The 14,075-nt window shown below is 53.5% G+C and overlaps 1 protein-coding gene across 2 annotated transcripts in view; it reads right to left on the bottom strand.

Annotated features, from left to right (window-relative positions):
- The window catches only part of OGDHL (oxoglutarate dehydrogenase L), a 30,643-nt gene extending 17,093 nt beyond the window's left edge, over positions 1 to 13,550 (bottom strand). The window contains exons 1-8 of one of the 2 annotated variants that reach the window (XM_081074686.1): positions 13,533 to 13,550; positions 9,031 to 9,232; positions 7,144 to 7,314; positions 3,630 to 3,732; positions 3,127 to 3,242; positions 2,828 to 2,982; positions 1,910 to 2,056; positions 12 to 102 (exon numbers count right to left, since the gene is read on the bottom strand). In XM_081074686.1, coding sequence (XP_080930812.1) covers positions 12 to 102; positions 1,910 to 2,056; positions 2,828 to 2,982; positions 3,127 to 3,242; positions 3,630 to 3,732; positions 7,144 to 7,314; positions 9,031 to 9,231 — 984 coding nt within the window. In that variant the 5' untranslated portion in view covers position 9,232; positions 13,533 to 13,550. Of the gene's footprint in view, positions 1 to 11; positions 103 to 1,909; positions 2,057 to 2,827; positions 2,983 to 3,126; positions 3,243 to 3,629; positions 3,733 to 7,143; positions 7,315 to 9,030; positions 9,233 to 13,065; positions 13,169 to 13,532 lie in introns of those variants that run through there. The other variant, XM_081074685.1, reaches the window with a different exon arrangement.
- Between the last annotated feature and the right edge of the window lie 525 nt (positions 13,551 to 14,075).

Genomic DNA, 14,075 nt, shown 5'->3' on the forward strand with positions numbered 1-14,075 from the left:
TTGGCACCCACCTCGTCGGCTGCCTCCAGCTTGGGGTCAAACTGGCAGAAGATCTGCTCCAGGTCCTTGCGAATGACATTAGCCAGCACATTCAGCCGACCCCTGGAGACAGAGGGGGCGGGGCTCTTACCTGGCACAGAGGCCACCTCCCCCAACAGGACCCAGCGGCATCACCATGCTCCCTGCCCACCTGGGACCTATCAGAAGCAGCATGGAGTCTGAGGGAACCCCTTTCCCCAGTGGAGCCCAAGAGAGGCCCAGCCCTCATCCTATCTACAAGACGTGAACAACCCTGGCTGGCCAGTTCCCCCGGAGAGACACCCCTACACATCAGACTCAGCAGACCCTCGCGAGCCAGGAGCCACCAGCCTCACAGCAAAGTGCCCACCCTCCTCACTCAACAGTAGAGCCAGCCCAGCATCTCGGCCCCAATCTGCTAACGCACCACAGAGGCTCACAAGACACCTCCCACCCAGCCCAGCAGTGTCTTGGAGAAGGATAGGGGAAAAAGAACTACCCTGACCCTAAGATCAGAAGTTACCAGAGGGCCTGTCCAGGGGAGCTGAGGTCTGAGGAGGGGGAAGGGGGACAGGAAAGCAACCAGGGACCAGGGATTCTCTAATCCAACTGAACTTCTCATCAGGGGGCAGTTTATTCAGGGGTGGGCACCAGCAGATGAGGGTACACTTAGCCCTAAGAACTCACCCCCCAAAGCCCACCACCAGATACCAGCCCCAGGCACACACATACCCTAGCCCGATCTCCAGCCCCACATGGCTCTGTGACAGAAGGGCAGCCCTTCTCCAGATGGCCTCTCCCCCGTTCTGTAGGGCCACGGGAGCCATATAAACAACCCTCAGTCCCTTCGGGCAAAGCCTGCCAGCCCCTAAGGCCCCCCCTCAAATATGAAGGCCTGGCCCTGCTCGGCATGTCCCTGCTGTCCCCATATCCCTGAGCCCTTCCCAGGCCGAGAGCCTGCCCAGCACCACCACACGGTCCCCGAGCTGCCCCCGACCACCCCATACCATCCTCTTCCACAGGTCCACTGAAGCCATGGGCCCATGCCACCTCAGACCATGGGGCCAGCTCTGCCTGACCATGACCAGACACTGGGCATTTCCAGGCCCCTCAGAGCATGAAGCCTGTGATGGGCAAACGCCCAGCTCTGGGCAGACCAGCCCACAGGGTGGGGACCCTCTCACACTGACTGCATATGGACCCCTGGACCCCCTCATGCTGATGCAGTTTGAGGCTGGCCCAGTTGCTGCTCATGAAATAGTCACAGGAAATGCTCGGGCTTTGACTCCCAGACTGCTCAGCACATCCTCTTACGGCCCATTCGGCAGGACCCCTGGCCAACTTCGTTTGTCCCCCGGCTACATTCCTCATCAGACCACAAGCTCCAGCTCAGAGGTCAAGCCAGTTGCCAAGTCAGTCTTCCAAGTGTTTATGAAGGTCACAGGGAAATGTGCAGTCAGCCTGCAGCCAGAGGAAAAGACCCCTGGCTCACCTCCAGAGACCACCCTCCAGGGGATGGCAACCAGGTTCCACCTGCCCAGGCCCTGCCCACACTTCCCTTGAACATGCCCCTTCTTGTCCTCAAGAAGCACAATACAACCCTTTTCTGAACTCTTGACACTGCTGGGGACAGTGGCAACATGGTGAGAGAGAAATGGAATCTGCGAGAACCTGGTTTGTCCCTGGCTCCATGCAGCTTTTGCCAAGTGAGTGGCTCTTTCTGTGATGAGCAGACCAGGGCCCAGGTATGCTAAGAATTTTCTAGGCCACTCTGCCTCTACCCTCAGTTCCCACCAAAAGCCCTGCTCTGATTTTTATCCCTTCCTTTCCACCTCAGTCTGCTGGGCCTGGAGAATGGACTGGACTATGCAAGGGGAGGGAAGGGGCCCACCTGTGTGGCATCCCGAGGATGACATTCTCAATCCCCATCTCACTAGATTTGTCAATGATGGTCTTCAGGGCAGGAATCATGACCTCACAGCCCTCTAGGCCAAACCGCTTCTCTGAGGACCATTTCCGGGCCAGGAAGTCTTCAAATCTGCTTGGGGAGAGAAGGGAAAAGATGACGAGGCTGGGCTCATGGGGGCTGCTCATGAGGGCTCGCAGCAGGGTGCCCAGAACAGAGGAAGGTGCAAAGTCACCTCCCTCCACACAGTCCAGGCCCTGCCACACACCATGACACCCCCCAGCAAGGAGCACAGGTCCTCCCAGCTTAACCAAAACCTCTGCCTACACCCTTTTGCAGCTATCGGCCTCTGGCCCTTCCAGTCAAACTGCTCCGATGAGCCACCTCCCTGCTCCCAGCCCCCACCCTCCTCACGCATGTACACTGCACACGGCTCCCTCACCGCCCGAGACCTCCTCACGGCTCAGCGCACATTACAGCCCACACCTCACTGCTCAGGAATCCACTGTGCACCCAGCAGCGGTGCCAGCTGCTCCTTTAGAGTCCTGCTTCCGAGAAGGCGGTGCCAGTGGTGCCCACCGGCAAGGCCTTGCTATCCTCACTCAGCACAGCGACATCTTTCTGCCCAAATGTGCCCACAGCCACTCTCTACCACTTCCACATGCCCCTGCTGTCCTGTTCTCCCAGCGCCCCCATCCTGCCCACCCGCCTGGCTCTGCCTGAGCACCAGCCCTAGTGCTCCTCCCAGGGCTGCCCCCAAGCCAGGGGCTGAGGCCCACTCAGTCCTGCCCTCCCATGCCAGGCACCCTTCTAGTTTTTTAGCCAGGGCCTGGGACCCCTCGTACACCCCGGAGCAGATCCTCCAGCCACTCGGGCTGTCCAGGGGCATGCTGAGGGCCTGACCTCATGGAGCGCACCAGCCGGGCCAGGAGTGTCCGCTTCTCTTCACTGGAGAACTGCATCACACCAGGGGTCTCGAACTTCTGCCGGATCCACTGGCATTGCTCCACGTCATTGATGAACATGAACTCCAGGCCGATGTGCTGGCAGTAGGTGCTCTGGGGGGAAGGTGGGTACTCCCTGAGAAGCCGGGAGGAGGTCCAACTGCCTGGCATCTGGAACAGAAAAGGCAGCGCCCTCCCTCCCTCTGGCAAGCTCCGGAGAGTTCCATAAGGTGTGCTGACGCACGTGCCTGTGCTCACCTCCAGGCGCCGAATGATCTCCCGCAAAGAGAGGGTGTGCTCCGAGCCCCCGATGAAGGTGGTCGTGGGCAACTGGAACTCCTTGTCCAGGTCCGCCTCCCGTAGGTTGTAAAAAGCTGGAGAGGCACACACGGCACAGGCCAGGTGACAGAGAGGAGGAGAGTGGGGCCCAGGTGGGCCGCGGCAGTACCCCGGGCACCCACCAGTACCCCTCGCACCCTCTGTCTGCAGGGATCGGGGGGAGTCAGAGCCCAGCCTGCCACCAGGGTGGGCTGGGACACGTCTCTCAATCTTGCTGAGCCTGGTGCACCAGCTAGGGAAGATGGGCGACATCCCTCACAGGGACACGTGCAGTAGATGGGTGAGGGTCAGAAAAAAGCCTCCTGGGCTGCTCACTGGGCCCCGGTACCCACAGCCACTGCTGTCTCGGAGCCCCTCACAGGGCACAGGTACCAGCTGGTTCTGGCGTCACCAGGGCAGTAGGAAAGGGTACTGACTCTCACCCAATTTATCAATGGTTGTGATTAAGTCTGAGGGCACAAAGGAGTCCAGGTCTGCGTCCAGAATGCCCAGGGGGTCCAGCTGGGCCACATGGTGTCCCCGGATCTGGGAGAAAGGGGAAAGGTCAGGCAGGGCCAGGATGCAGCTGGACGACTCTCACCAGGAGTGACGCTGTGGGCCCCAGACCCTCACCTCCCACTTTAGAATCTCAAGTGTCCACATGTCTCCAGCACCCAGTCACTGCATAGGTGCCTATAAGGTCCCACCACGGCCACTGAAGTAGCAGGAGACCAACTCTGTTTAAAAGTACAACATGCAACTTTTAAAAACAGGAATGGATACATACACAGAAGTAGTCACTACAGTACTATCAGGAATTGCAAAATTCTAGAAACTTCCCAAACATCTATCAACAGGAGACTAGCATATGGATATGGGAAATCCACGCAGGGGAGTACTAGAGAGCTGCTAAAAGAAATGAAGAAAATCCCTATCAGCTGCTATGAGGTAGTTTCTACAAACAAATTATAGAAGTGTGTGGAAAACTACCATTGTCTATGAAAGGGGAGCTACAAGTAAATATATACATTTGCATTTATTTGTATACATACAAGTAAATGTATGCATTAGAAGAATAAATTGTAAATTAAGAAAACCAGAAAATATGAAAAATTATCTACGGGGAAAGGATGAAATAGGGTAGAGTGGCAGAGCTAGAAGCTAGACTTTTAAGAATACATTGCTTTGAAGATTTGACTTTGGAATCTTGTAAATATTTTATATCACTATAAAACAAAATTAACTTTTAAAATTGAAAGTAAAATGAAACAAATGAATTAATGCATCCATTTGGTGGTATGACGCACGGAGAGGAAGTATTCCAACTGACTAATAGAATATTCCCTAAAGCAAACAGAACTGCAGGGGAAAATTCATAAATTCATTTCCATTACCAATCAGCAGTAGTAGTGTTAAAATTGTGTTCTAAGACTGTTGTGTGGGGACTGTAAGAAAATCAAATAAGTCATTGTATTGCTGTTTAAGAGAACCTCGATTTTTGGTGTCTTTAAAAGGAGATGGTGAGATAAGATGAGGTCGAGGATAAACCTGAAGTCTCACGTAGAAGCATCAGTATAAACCCATAAAGTATGTTATCTTAAAAAAAAAAAAAAAAAAGTACTTCCAGGTTTTAACCACTGAAAGGGCCCAGAAGTCATGATCAAACAACAGCAGTAAAGACTGCCAGCATTCCCTGGAGAACTGGCGGGTCCCAGGACGGAGCAGAAATGTACAAGATGACCTCGAAGCATCTGTCATACCAGATAGCAAAAGGGTGCTCAAACACAGCTGGGGCTGAGAACAAGGGCACGTGCTGAGCAAGGATTAGGATCATATGTATAATGATTGAAGCTCATCAAATATGTGTAAATTCATGCATTCATATCATAAAAAAAAAGATAAATATTCCTTGGCCATCTTTGAAGGATGTTAAGGAACCACCTAATAATTTTGAAAATTCATCAATAAAAAGGAAAAATCAAGCACTGATCCTGCCTTTCCTATACAATTTGTACCTCAGAATAAATGAAGTTGACAAAAGGAAGTTTCTCCTGACAAAATTTTCAGGTAATAAAGAAAGACACAATTAGAATGTCACCATTTTTACCACCCCTAAAGAATTAATGTATCCAGGAAGTAATCATCCATAGCTGCTAACTGATGAAGGGCCATCACCACCAGGAAGCTGATTTTGAAACAAAAAAAAGTCAAATCTATACTGAATAAAGCTTCTAGATCTAGCTCCCAATTTACAGAAATTACATGGGACAAAGGGACAGATGAAGTGACACCATGGGGATGTAACCAGCAAAATCGAGACTCAGGAAAATTCTACAGGATAAATAACCACAAAAATGGCAGGGAACACAAAAATAAATAGAAAGGAACCTGCAGACTACAGGAGACTTAAGAGCTCAACTTATCACAAACGTGGCTTTATTTCAATACTAATGCAAACAAGCAAAAAAAAACATCGTAAGACAAACAGTCAATTAGGAATACCACCTGGATATCTGATGATTCAGGATTACTGATATTATTTTTAGGTGTGATAATGCTTTCGTGGTATATATATATATTTTTTTATTAGTTTCAGGTGTACAAAGCAATGTAATAATAGTTAGACTCATGGTATATTTTTTAAAGCGCCTTTATCTCTAGAAATCCATGCTGAAATGTTCGATGAATGTTGCTATCTGGGATTTGTTTCAAAATAACCAGTGGCCAATGGGGAGAGCAGGAAGTGGGTAATAAATGAATGAAGACAGGCCCTGTACTGATGGTGTGGGGGTTCAGTACACAATTCTTTTATCTTTCATGTCTGAAAACGTCCATAATAATAAATGTGTGGGGGGAACGGGGTAGTACTACACCCCCAGGCGGCGTTCACCATCAGGCATAAACTTTGGTGGGTTTTCACTAGGCAGATACAGTGTAATGTGCCTGAATGCAGAGACTACCATGCTGGGAGGCCTCTCTAGAGTTAATCTTGGCTAGTTACAGAAATAGCGGCAGCTGAAGGGCTGGCACCAGCGTTACCTTGTATGTAACACAGAGTTTTACAGACTTTGTTCTTTGTTTTCAAAGTCAATGGTTAAGATCATGTTCTGCTTCTTTCAGCCAGTTGCTCCAGGATGGCCCATAGGGTGCCCCGTCTTGCCCACCGGCACAGCTGGGGCACAGGAGTGCAATCTGTCAGTCCACACCACGGCTCATTCAGGACCAGGCGCCTCTGCCCCTTGCTAAAGCCCCCACCCCTGCTTCTTGCAGAGGCTGCTGCTTCTTCCCCAGGGGCCCCTGAGATGCCCTTGCCCTTCCTTCTGCACATCAGTAAGACAACTTTCTCTTCCAACATGTCTTCTGCCACTAATTCCCAGAGAAGTCCCATCAGCTGCACTTGTTTTGGAGTGAACACTCAGAGCAGCCCTCCCATTAGTCCTGTTCAGTCAAGAATATGGAACATTGTCAGGACTGCTGGGTAAATCAGGGGCCCGGCCTGGGGACCCGCAGGGAAGAGCCAAGTCTCCAGAACAGCAGCTGGCCGAGGGAGACGTGTTTACTGAACTGTTCACTCATCCCATAAACACTAATTAAGTGCCTTCTGTATGTCAGTCCCTGTCCTCTTGGTATGCTCAGTCAAGAGAAGAAAACAGCCATTAAAAAGGGTCAATCTACTCAACTTTCATTCCACATTTACTGAAACTGATTATTCGCTAAGCCTGCCTGTAGGTACTGGGGCATAGCAGTGTGTGGCAGGTAGCACTGCATAAGGAAGACCACACACAGCAAAGAGCAGAGTGGTGTAAGTGACAGAGTAGCAGAAGCAAGAGCCGCCCCACAGAGGGCTTGGAGGAGACGTCTCTGACTGACTGGAGCCGAGCGAGTTTGGCTCCTGTGAGCAGCTGCCGCGCCCCAGGAGCTGGTGCAGCCTCACAGCCTGTGCCCCCCGCCGCTCACCTGGTAGGCCCGGATGAGGGACTGCACAGCCAGGTGGTCCTCAACCGACTGGCTGCTCTGGCTTCGGCCTGACACCGCTGGCCTGCTCTCAGGGACAACAGAGGGGGACAGCGGCTGAGCCGGGCCACAAGACGCTTCCTCACTGGCTTTCCGGAAGAAGCTGTCCCAGGACTAGGCAGAAGCAAGAAAACAGCCAGGTCAGGGCCTGGAAGGAGTGAGGGGTGGTCCTGGCTGGGGCCCCGGGGGGTGTTGAGTGTTCCTGCACCATCATAGCTCTCAGAGCCTTCCCAAGACCATGCCACGAGGACCCTCAAATCCAATCCAGGCCCCGAACCCAAAGCCAAGATCTCTCCAGGACCCAGCTTGCTAGGGGTATGGGGGAGGCTATAACTTGTGACCCAGAGGCTTTAGGTGTGCAAGGGGCTTCTACACTGAGGGAAACACGCCCTCACACACAGTGGGCTGGAGGTGGCCTTTGTGCAGGGCAATTTGGCAAGCAGGCCCTCAACATTTTCAATGCATGTATCTTTTGAACTAGCAATTCTGCTGCTCGTAATTTATTCTACAGACGTACTTGCACAGGTATGCGTAGATGTATGTACAAGATGTTCCTTATGGGACTGTCTATAAAAACAACAACATAAAAACAATCTAAGTGGAGATCAACAGGAAACTGGTTAAATAAATGATGATAAATTTAAATCCTGAAAGATGATGCAGTCTTTACAAAAAATAAGGCACATTTATCATTGTAGATGGGGACTATCACCGACATATACTGTAAAGTGAACAAAGCAGAGAGGGTTACGCTGTGCTACTACTAAAGAAGTGAAAAGCAGATGTGCATATGCCTGAGTACCACCGTGTTCTGGCAGAACACGAAGGGCTTTCCTCTCACGGTACTGGTAGAGAACAAGGTGGTACAAGCTCTGTGAAAAGCAACTTGGCAAAACTCATCAATGTTATACACACAGGGCTCCTGACCCACAAGTTCCACCATGGAAAATTTATCCTACAGATCGCTGTACGTGTGCAAGATGAGAACACACAAGCTTGTGCATTGCAGCACTGATGGTGACAGCCAGACAGTGGAACTGAGCCAGACGTCTGGCAATGGGCACGGATGTGGCACATCCATACAATGGAATGTTATGCAACTGGAGAAAAAGAACAATGAGGCTCCTCACGTACTGACATGGAAAGATCTTGGAGATGTGTGCTAAGTGAAAAACGCCAAAGCACAACAGTGCTTACATGTTACTTCCGTATAAAGGGGAAATTTAAAGCTGTGTTTGCAGTAAGCTTACCTAAAGAAATGCTCTGAAAGGATACAGAAGTGAAGAATAAACTGGGATACAGACAGGTGGAAGCTGAGCAAATGGATGGATTAGGAGAAAGCATTTTTACTAACTCCATACGATTTGTTTTGGGATCACGTGAGAGTGAGTGAAGAGGAGACTCACGACCTGCACTTTTCACTTTCGCCCTCTCTCTTTCTTTTTTTTTTTTTTTTTTTTTTTGGCCATCAGCAGATATTTATTTTCTCGGTTACCTAACTATATAACAAGAGGCCATCTGGAGACAGCACAGCTTGACGGAGAGGGCAGGGGCAGGGGCAGGTCTCAGACCAGGTGTGGTTGAGCGGGGCATTGTCAGGACTTCTCAGGCCAGCCCACCACCCCTGGGCTGGTTCAGCAACAGGAAAGCAACAGCCTTTCCCCACCCAACATGAGGACAGGCTCTTTTACACACAGGAATGATGGAGGACCTGACAAAGAAACCTGCCCAAGATCACACAGCTGGCAAGTTCCTTCTCTGCACTCTCCCCTCCACAACCCGGCCCCAGGAGCTTCCCTCCCACACAAAGGGCAGGGTGGGGGTGCCAACCTTGTGGACACTCTGGGGGTTTTCCAGCCAGGCGAAGTACATCTCCTCCATGTAATTAGAGCTGCCTCCACCTCTGCTGCTTGGGAATGTGGCCGGTGGCCCAGACCTGCTGTGCCCGCTGAACATCCGGACATCACATGGGGCCAGAAGCCTCACAGCCTGTGTCCCCAGCCGGGATGGCAGCAGCCTCAGCTGATTCATTCTGGACATGGGCAATGGGGGAGAGGCATAAACCACAGCACCAGGACAGAGGAGGCTCTGGCAGCCAATCTTTCACTCATCTGGCATGTGTCATCCTACCAGGCAGGTGGCCCTGGGCAAGGCAATGACGATACAGAGGAGATGGGGACAGTCTGCCAGCCCTACTGGGTTCACTGCCTAGTGGGAGATCCCAGCTCGATAAAGTCCACCCACAGCTTCAGCACTCTGAGCCCCAGTCCTGCTGTGTCCCACCCACCCCAGCTCCCTCCATGCCATCCCCCAAAGCCTGGTACAGACACAAGTACAACCCAGGCCCTGCTTCAGGGAGCACCCAACCCAAGTCCTGGAGCCCTCTCAGAGGGCCACAGGGCACGTGCAGTCAGACCGCCCAATAAGGAGTAGGCCACGCAGTTGGCCACCCTGGAACTTGGACAGGAGAGTCCTCCAGGTGCTGGGTGCGCCATGGCCAGTCAGGAAAAAGCCCGAAAAAAGGGACCTGGCTAAGTAGCACTACGTCAGGAGGTCATGGCACAGCTGGGTCTCTGGTCATTAGACCAAAAGTGACCAGTGACCTCATCTGCCTGCAGTTCTGACCCAGAGCAGCCTCCCAGGCCAGAAGGCCAATGACATGGGTCTCAATGGCCCCACTTCACAGAGAAGGGAAAGGCACTAGGGGCCACTGGAGGGGAGACCAGAGGCAGGCCCACGCCCAGCTCTCGGTTGGAGCCACCCTCAACTTCCATAACCGGCCTAGAGCTCACACGTAGCAATGTCATTCAGGACAGCTAACAGCACAGGGGCTACATACAGGCTGAAGTCCACCCAGGCTGGACAGGAACGAGAACCTGGAGTTTATCTCACCCCTGTTATGTCATCTGCCCTTTCCCAGGGAAAATTCCTGAGTAACAGCAGGAAGCTTCGTCCAGAGGAGAGGAATTCTGAGAGCCACCTCCAATCCTGGGGAGCCCCCTGTCCAGGCAGGTGGAGGGCCCACTCAGGTTCCTGCTGCCCCCAGGCTCTGCCACGTCGTCCTTCACAGGACGTGATGAGGAGGTCCTCTGCCCCCACCCCTCCCACCACAGCTGTGAGCAGAGCCCCCTTCTCTGACCCAGCCCAACGCCTCTAGGACACAGAACAGCTCCCCTGATGCTCGCTAACACTCTTCTGCCCAGAGAATGGCAGCCTGGGAGTGGGCTGCAGCACCAGAGCCAGTGGCGATGCAGGCAGGAGGGGCCTGCTTCCCCGTGTACAATTCAGTCCCAGAAAATGTGCCTTCTGGGGTGCCACTGGCTCCCCAGTTCTGTCTGGGCCTGGCCCTAAGCCAGTGCATCTGGGACCTGGTGTGCTCAACCAACACGGCCCCTCCACCTCCACATCAGGTCAACCAAGTCACCAAACCATTTGGCTGGGCCTTCTGCAGGGGGTCAGACCCCAAGGCAGGACAGGGCACAGCCCTCCGAGCATGTCCCCTCCCTCTGTCCCTCCAAACTCACATGAGGCAAAGGGAAGGGGGGGTGGTCTCCTTAAGCAAGAGAAAGTGGGCTCCTTAGACAACCAGCAAGTCTGAACAGAGGAAAACTAAAAAAGCAAACATATATCCCAGTGCAGAAAGGAAGGGGGTGGGTTCAGCTGGAACCTGAGCCCCAAGTGCCCCAAGCTTCCTTTCCACACACTCAGCCCCTGAAACTTTGGACCACCTGCCCAACCCCACCACCAGTGACGCCAGGCCCTACAGCGAAGGCCACTAGGGGCTGGCTCTCCCTGGAGCAACATCTCTCTAAGTGCAGGATGAGGGCTGGAGGCATGGGCTCTCGGGTCAGAGGGCCCGCATCCCAACCCCTGCTCTACCTCTGACCAGCCCTGAGGCCTGAGCAAATACAGATACAGATACAAGTGGCCCAGATGGCCAGTGGGCCCAGGAGCTACTGGCCCAGGCTATTAGAAGAATCTAAACAACCCTCGAAGTTCTACCACCTCTATTCTAAGGCAAGGGAAACCAGACCCCAAGACCATCCATTGTGAGAATAAAAATAAAAGCACACAGTGAGCCCTGGTTCTGGGACAGGCACTATGGTCATTTAACCCTCTCAACAATTTAATGAGGTGGGTACTTCGATTAGCCCCATTTTATAAACAGAGAAACTGAGGCACAGAAAGGCTAAGCTGGTGAGTGATGGGGCTCTGTGTGGAGAGCCTGCACTCTCCTCACCATGGAGTCAAGATGTAACCCAGATTTCATCTAGACTATGCACTTTCCAACGGCTGCAGTCAGCCCAGCCTTCTGCCAGCACTGACCCCACACCCACAGTGGAATGGGATGGCTCAGGAGGACAGTGACAGAGCCTGGCTGTGTCCAGCCTGGCTCAGTGAAGGAACACTGTGTTTTACAAATACTGAACTGTCTGGGGCAGCCACAGGACACTGCTGTGGCCTTCACCCAGCCTGGCAGGAGGTCAGTCAGCCAACCACCTCTGCCCCCATCCCAGCAGGACTTAGGGACCTAGGAACCCTGGAGGGCTGGGGACAAAGCCAACCTCAGTATCTGGAGCCAGAACCCCCACCAGCCCTTCCAGGTGCTTCCTACACAGGCAAAGGGCAGCAAGGAAGAGTCAGAGTCAGGCACCTTGCACCCCCCTACCCAGCCCAGCCCCGGGTGCACTACCAGGCTGGGCAGTTCTTGAGGGGGGGTATCCTCTCTAGGGACAAAGTTAGTATCATCCCCACCCACATTCCCAGAACTGTAACAACTACAGACACCCCTGGCCACTAATCCCCCCGACACACAAGGCCCTGTCTGGGCGGCCTTGGGGAGGACCGGTCTGCAGCACGCCCACTGCAGAAATCAGCTACTAGAGATCCCAAGAGGGGAAGGGCCCTCCCCAAGACCTTGAAGCCAGGCAGCAGCAGAGCCTGGACTCATTATCAGTCCCTGCATTCTGAGAATTGGGTGGGCTTTCCTCGGGAAGAAGCACCAACTCTAGTTTGCTTAACACAAGCGAAGGCCCAGGAGGCAGATTCCAAGGTGAGAAGCAGAATAGGGAGGGGGTGTGCTTATTTACTTGGCAGAGATGAAAGGCCTGAGCTAAAGCCCGGAGGTGAGCAAAGTACAAAGGTAGATGAGGGCTGTTCCAATATCTTAAGGGATATGTGGTGAGGGCTGCGAGGGCAGTCCCTGGAGGAGTGGTGTCAGAGTGGGGCCCTTGGGGTCGGTTAATGCCCAATGCACCCTTTTGGCACCTCGGGGTTACCCCATCTCCCCTCCTCCTACATCTCCCTGGGGGTGGGAGAAGTACTGCCCAGGCTGGCTGTGGCCTCTGGCCAGTCTTGCCACTACTGGGGCCTCAGTTTCCCTGTCTGTGAGCGGAGACAGTGGTTAAAACCGTCTATAAGGGCTCTGCCCCCACGAGGTCCTGAGACTTGAGGCTGCCGCCAAGTCCTGCCAGGCACAGAATGCTGACCCCTCCCCACTCCCAACGCGACGAGCAAGCAGCAGGCCACGTAAGGCGAGGTGGACAGTCTGTAGTGTTCGGGCTGGAGAACCGCAGGTGATACCTGAAACCCCACCCACCGTTAGTGCGTCGCTCCTGCACGCGGGACACTTGCACTCGCACGGTAGGACCTAGGGGGAGGGCTGGGGGTCCTAGGGGCCGCCGCGGCCAGCCAAGGGCGGAGCCAAGGTCACGCTCACTCCTCACCCCGCCTTCCCCGGCGGGGACCCGCTCAGGACTGTGGCAGCGGCGCCCCAGGACCCGGGAACAGCGAGCAGGGAGGAATCCCCCAAGACGGCAGGAAAAGAGGCGCAAGGACCCGGAGGGGAGGGGCTGCCGCGCTCACCCGGCCGGCGGGGTTCCGCGTGGTCCGCGGTCTGCAGGTCGGGGCTGCGCGCCGGGGGTGCGCGGCGCGCGGGGCCGAGTACCCGGGTCACGTGACGCGGCGGCGCGGGCGGCCTGCGAGCGCGCTCCTCGGAGACTCCGCGCGTCGTGACGTCTCCATGGACGCCAGGCCCGCCCCGCCCCGGCGCTGTCCTCGGTGCTGACAGCCCAGGCCCGAGGCCGCTGCGCCCGGACAGTGACGGTCCCGCGGGCCGCACGACAGGGAGCCTGGGCCGGCGGGGGGCCCTGGCAGGCTGCTGAGCCCCGGACCGCCAGTGTCTTCGTCCGAACACTGAGGAAATAAGCAGCCGTTTGTGTGTATGGCAGGATAGTTTCCGTTTAATCGTCCGGAAAATGGGATGCTATTGAAGTCCGACTGTCTTGGCCTGTCGTGAAGGAAAGATGAGATAAGGTGTATAAATTACTTACCCTGTAGCCTGATAACCATTTTACCCATCCATTGTCCCAGTGATGGAAATCTAGGCTGCCTCCATTTCCCTGTTGCCACAAACAATGCTGCAATAAACATCTCCTACACGTTCACCCGTGAACATGTGTGGAAATTTCCCTGGAATATACAACCAGGAGCTGAATTGCTGGGTCATGGGTGTGTGTATCCAGTACTTTACTGGACTCAGCAGTGTCACACGGCTGCTAGATTAAACATGCCATAAACAGAGCAAGAGTGTTTTTGAGTTCTCGTATCTCAGCCATCAGTTGACAGTGTCCAGTTTTCTAATATTTGCCAGAATCACAGATGCAATGTCATATTATTGTTTTAATCTGCATCTCTCTGATAATCAATGATTTGCATCTCATGTTCTTTGTTTGGGGTGTTTCCTGTTTCTTTGGAGGTTTGTCCTCATTTATATACAATAGTTCCTTGTGTAGGAACATATATGTCTGTGGTTCAAACTACCATCAACTCTCGCATGGATTATTGCAACAGCCCTCTAACTGGCCTCCTTGCTT

Source organism: Rhinolophus hipposideros (genome assembly GCF_964194185.1).
Source record: "Rhinolophus hipposideros genome assembly, chromosome: 15".
Taxonomy (NCBI): Eukaryota; Metazoa; Chordata; class Mammalia; order Chiroptera; family Rhinolophidae; genus Rhinolophus; species Rhinolophus hipposideros.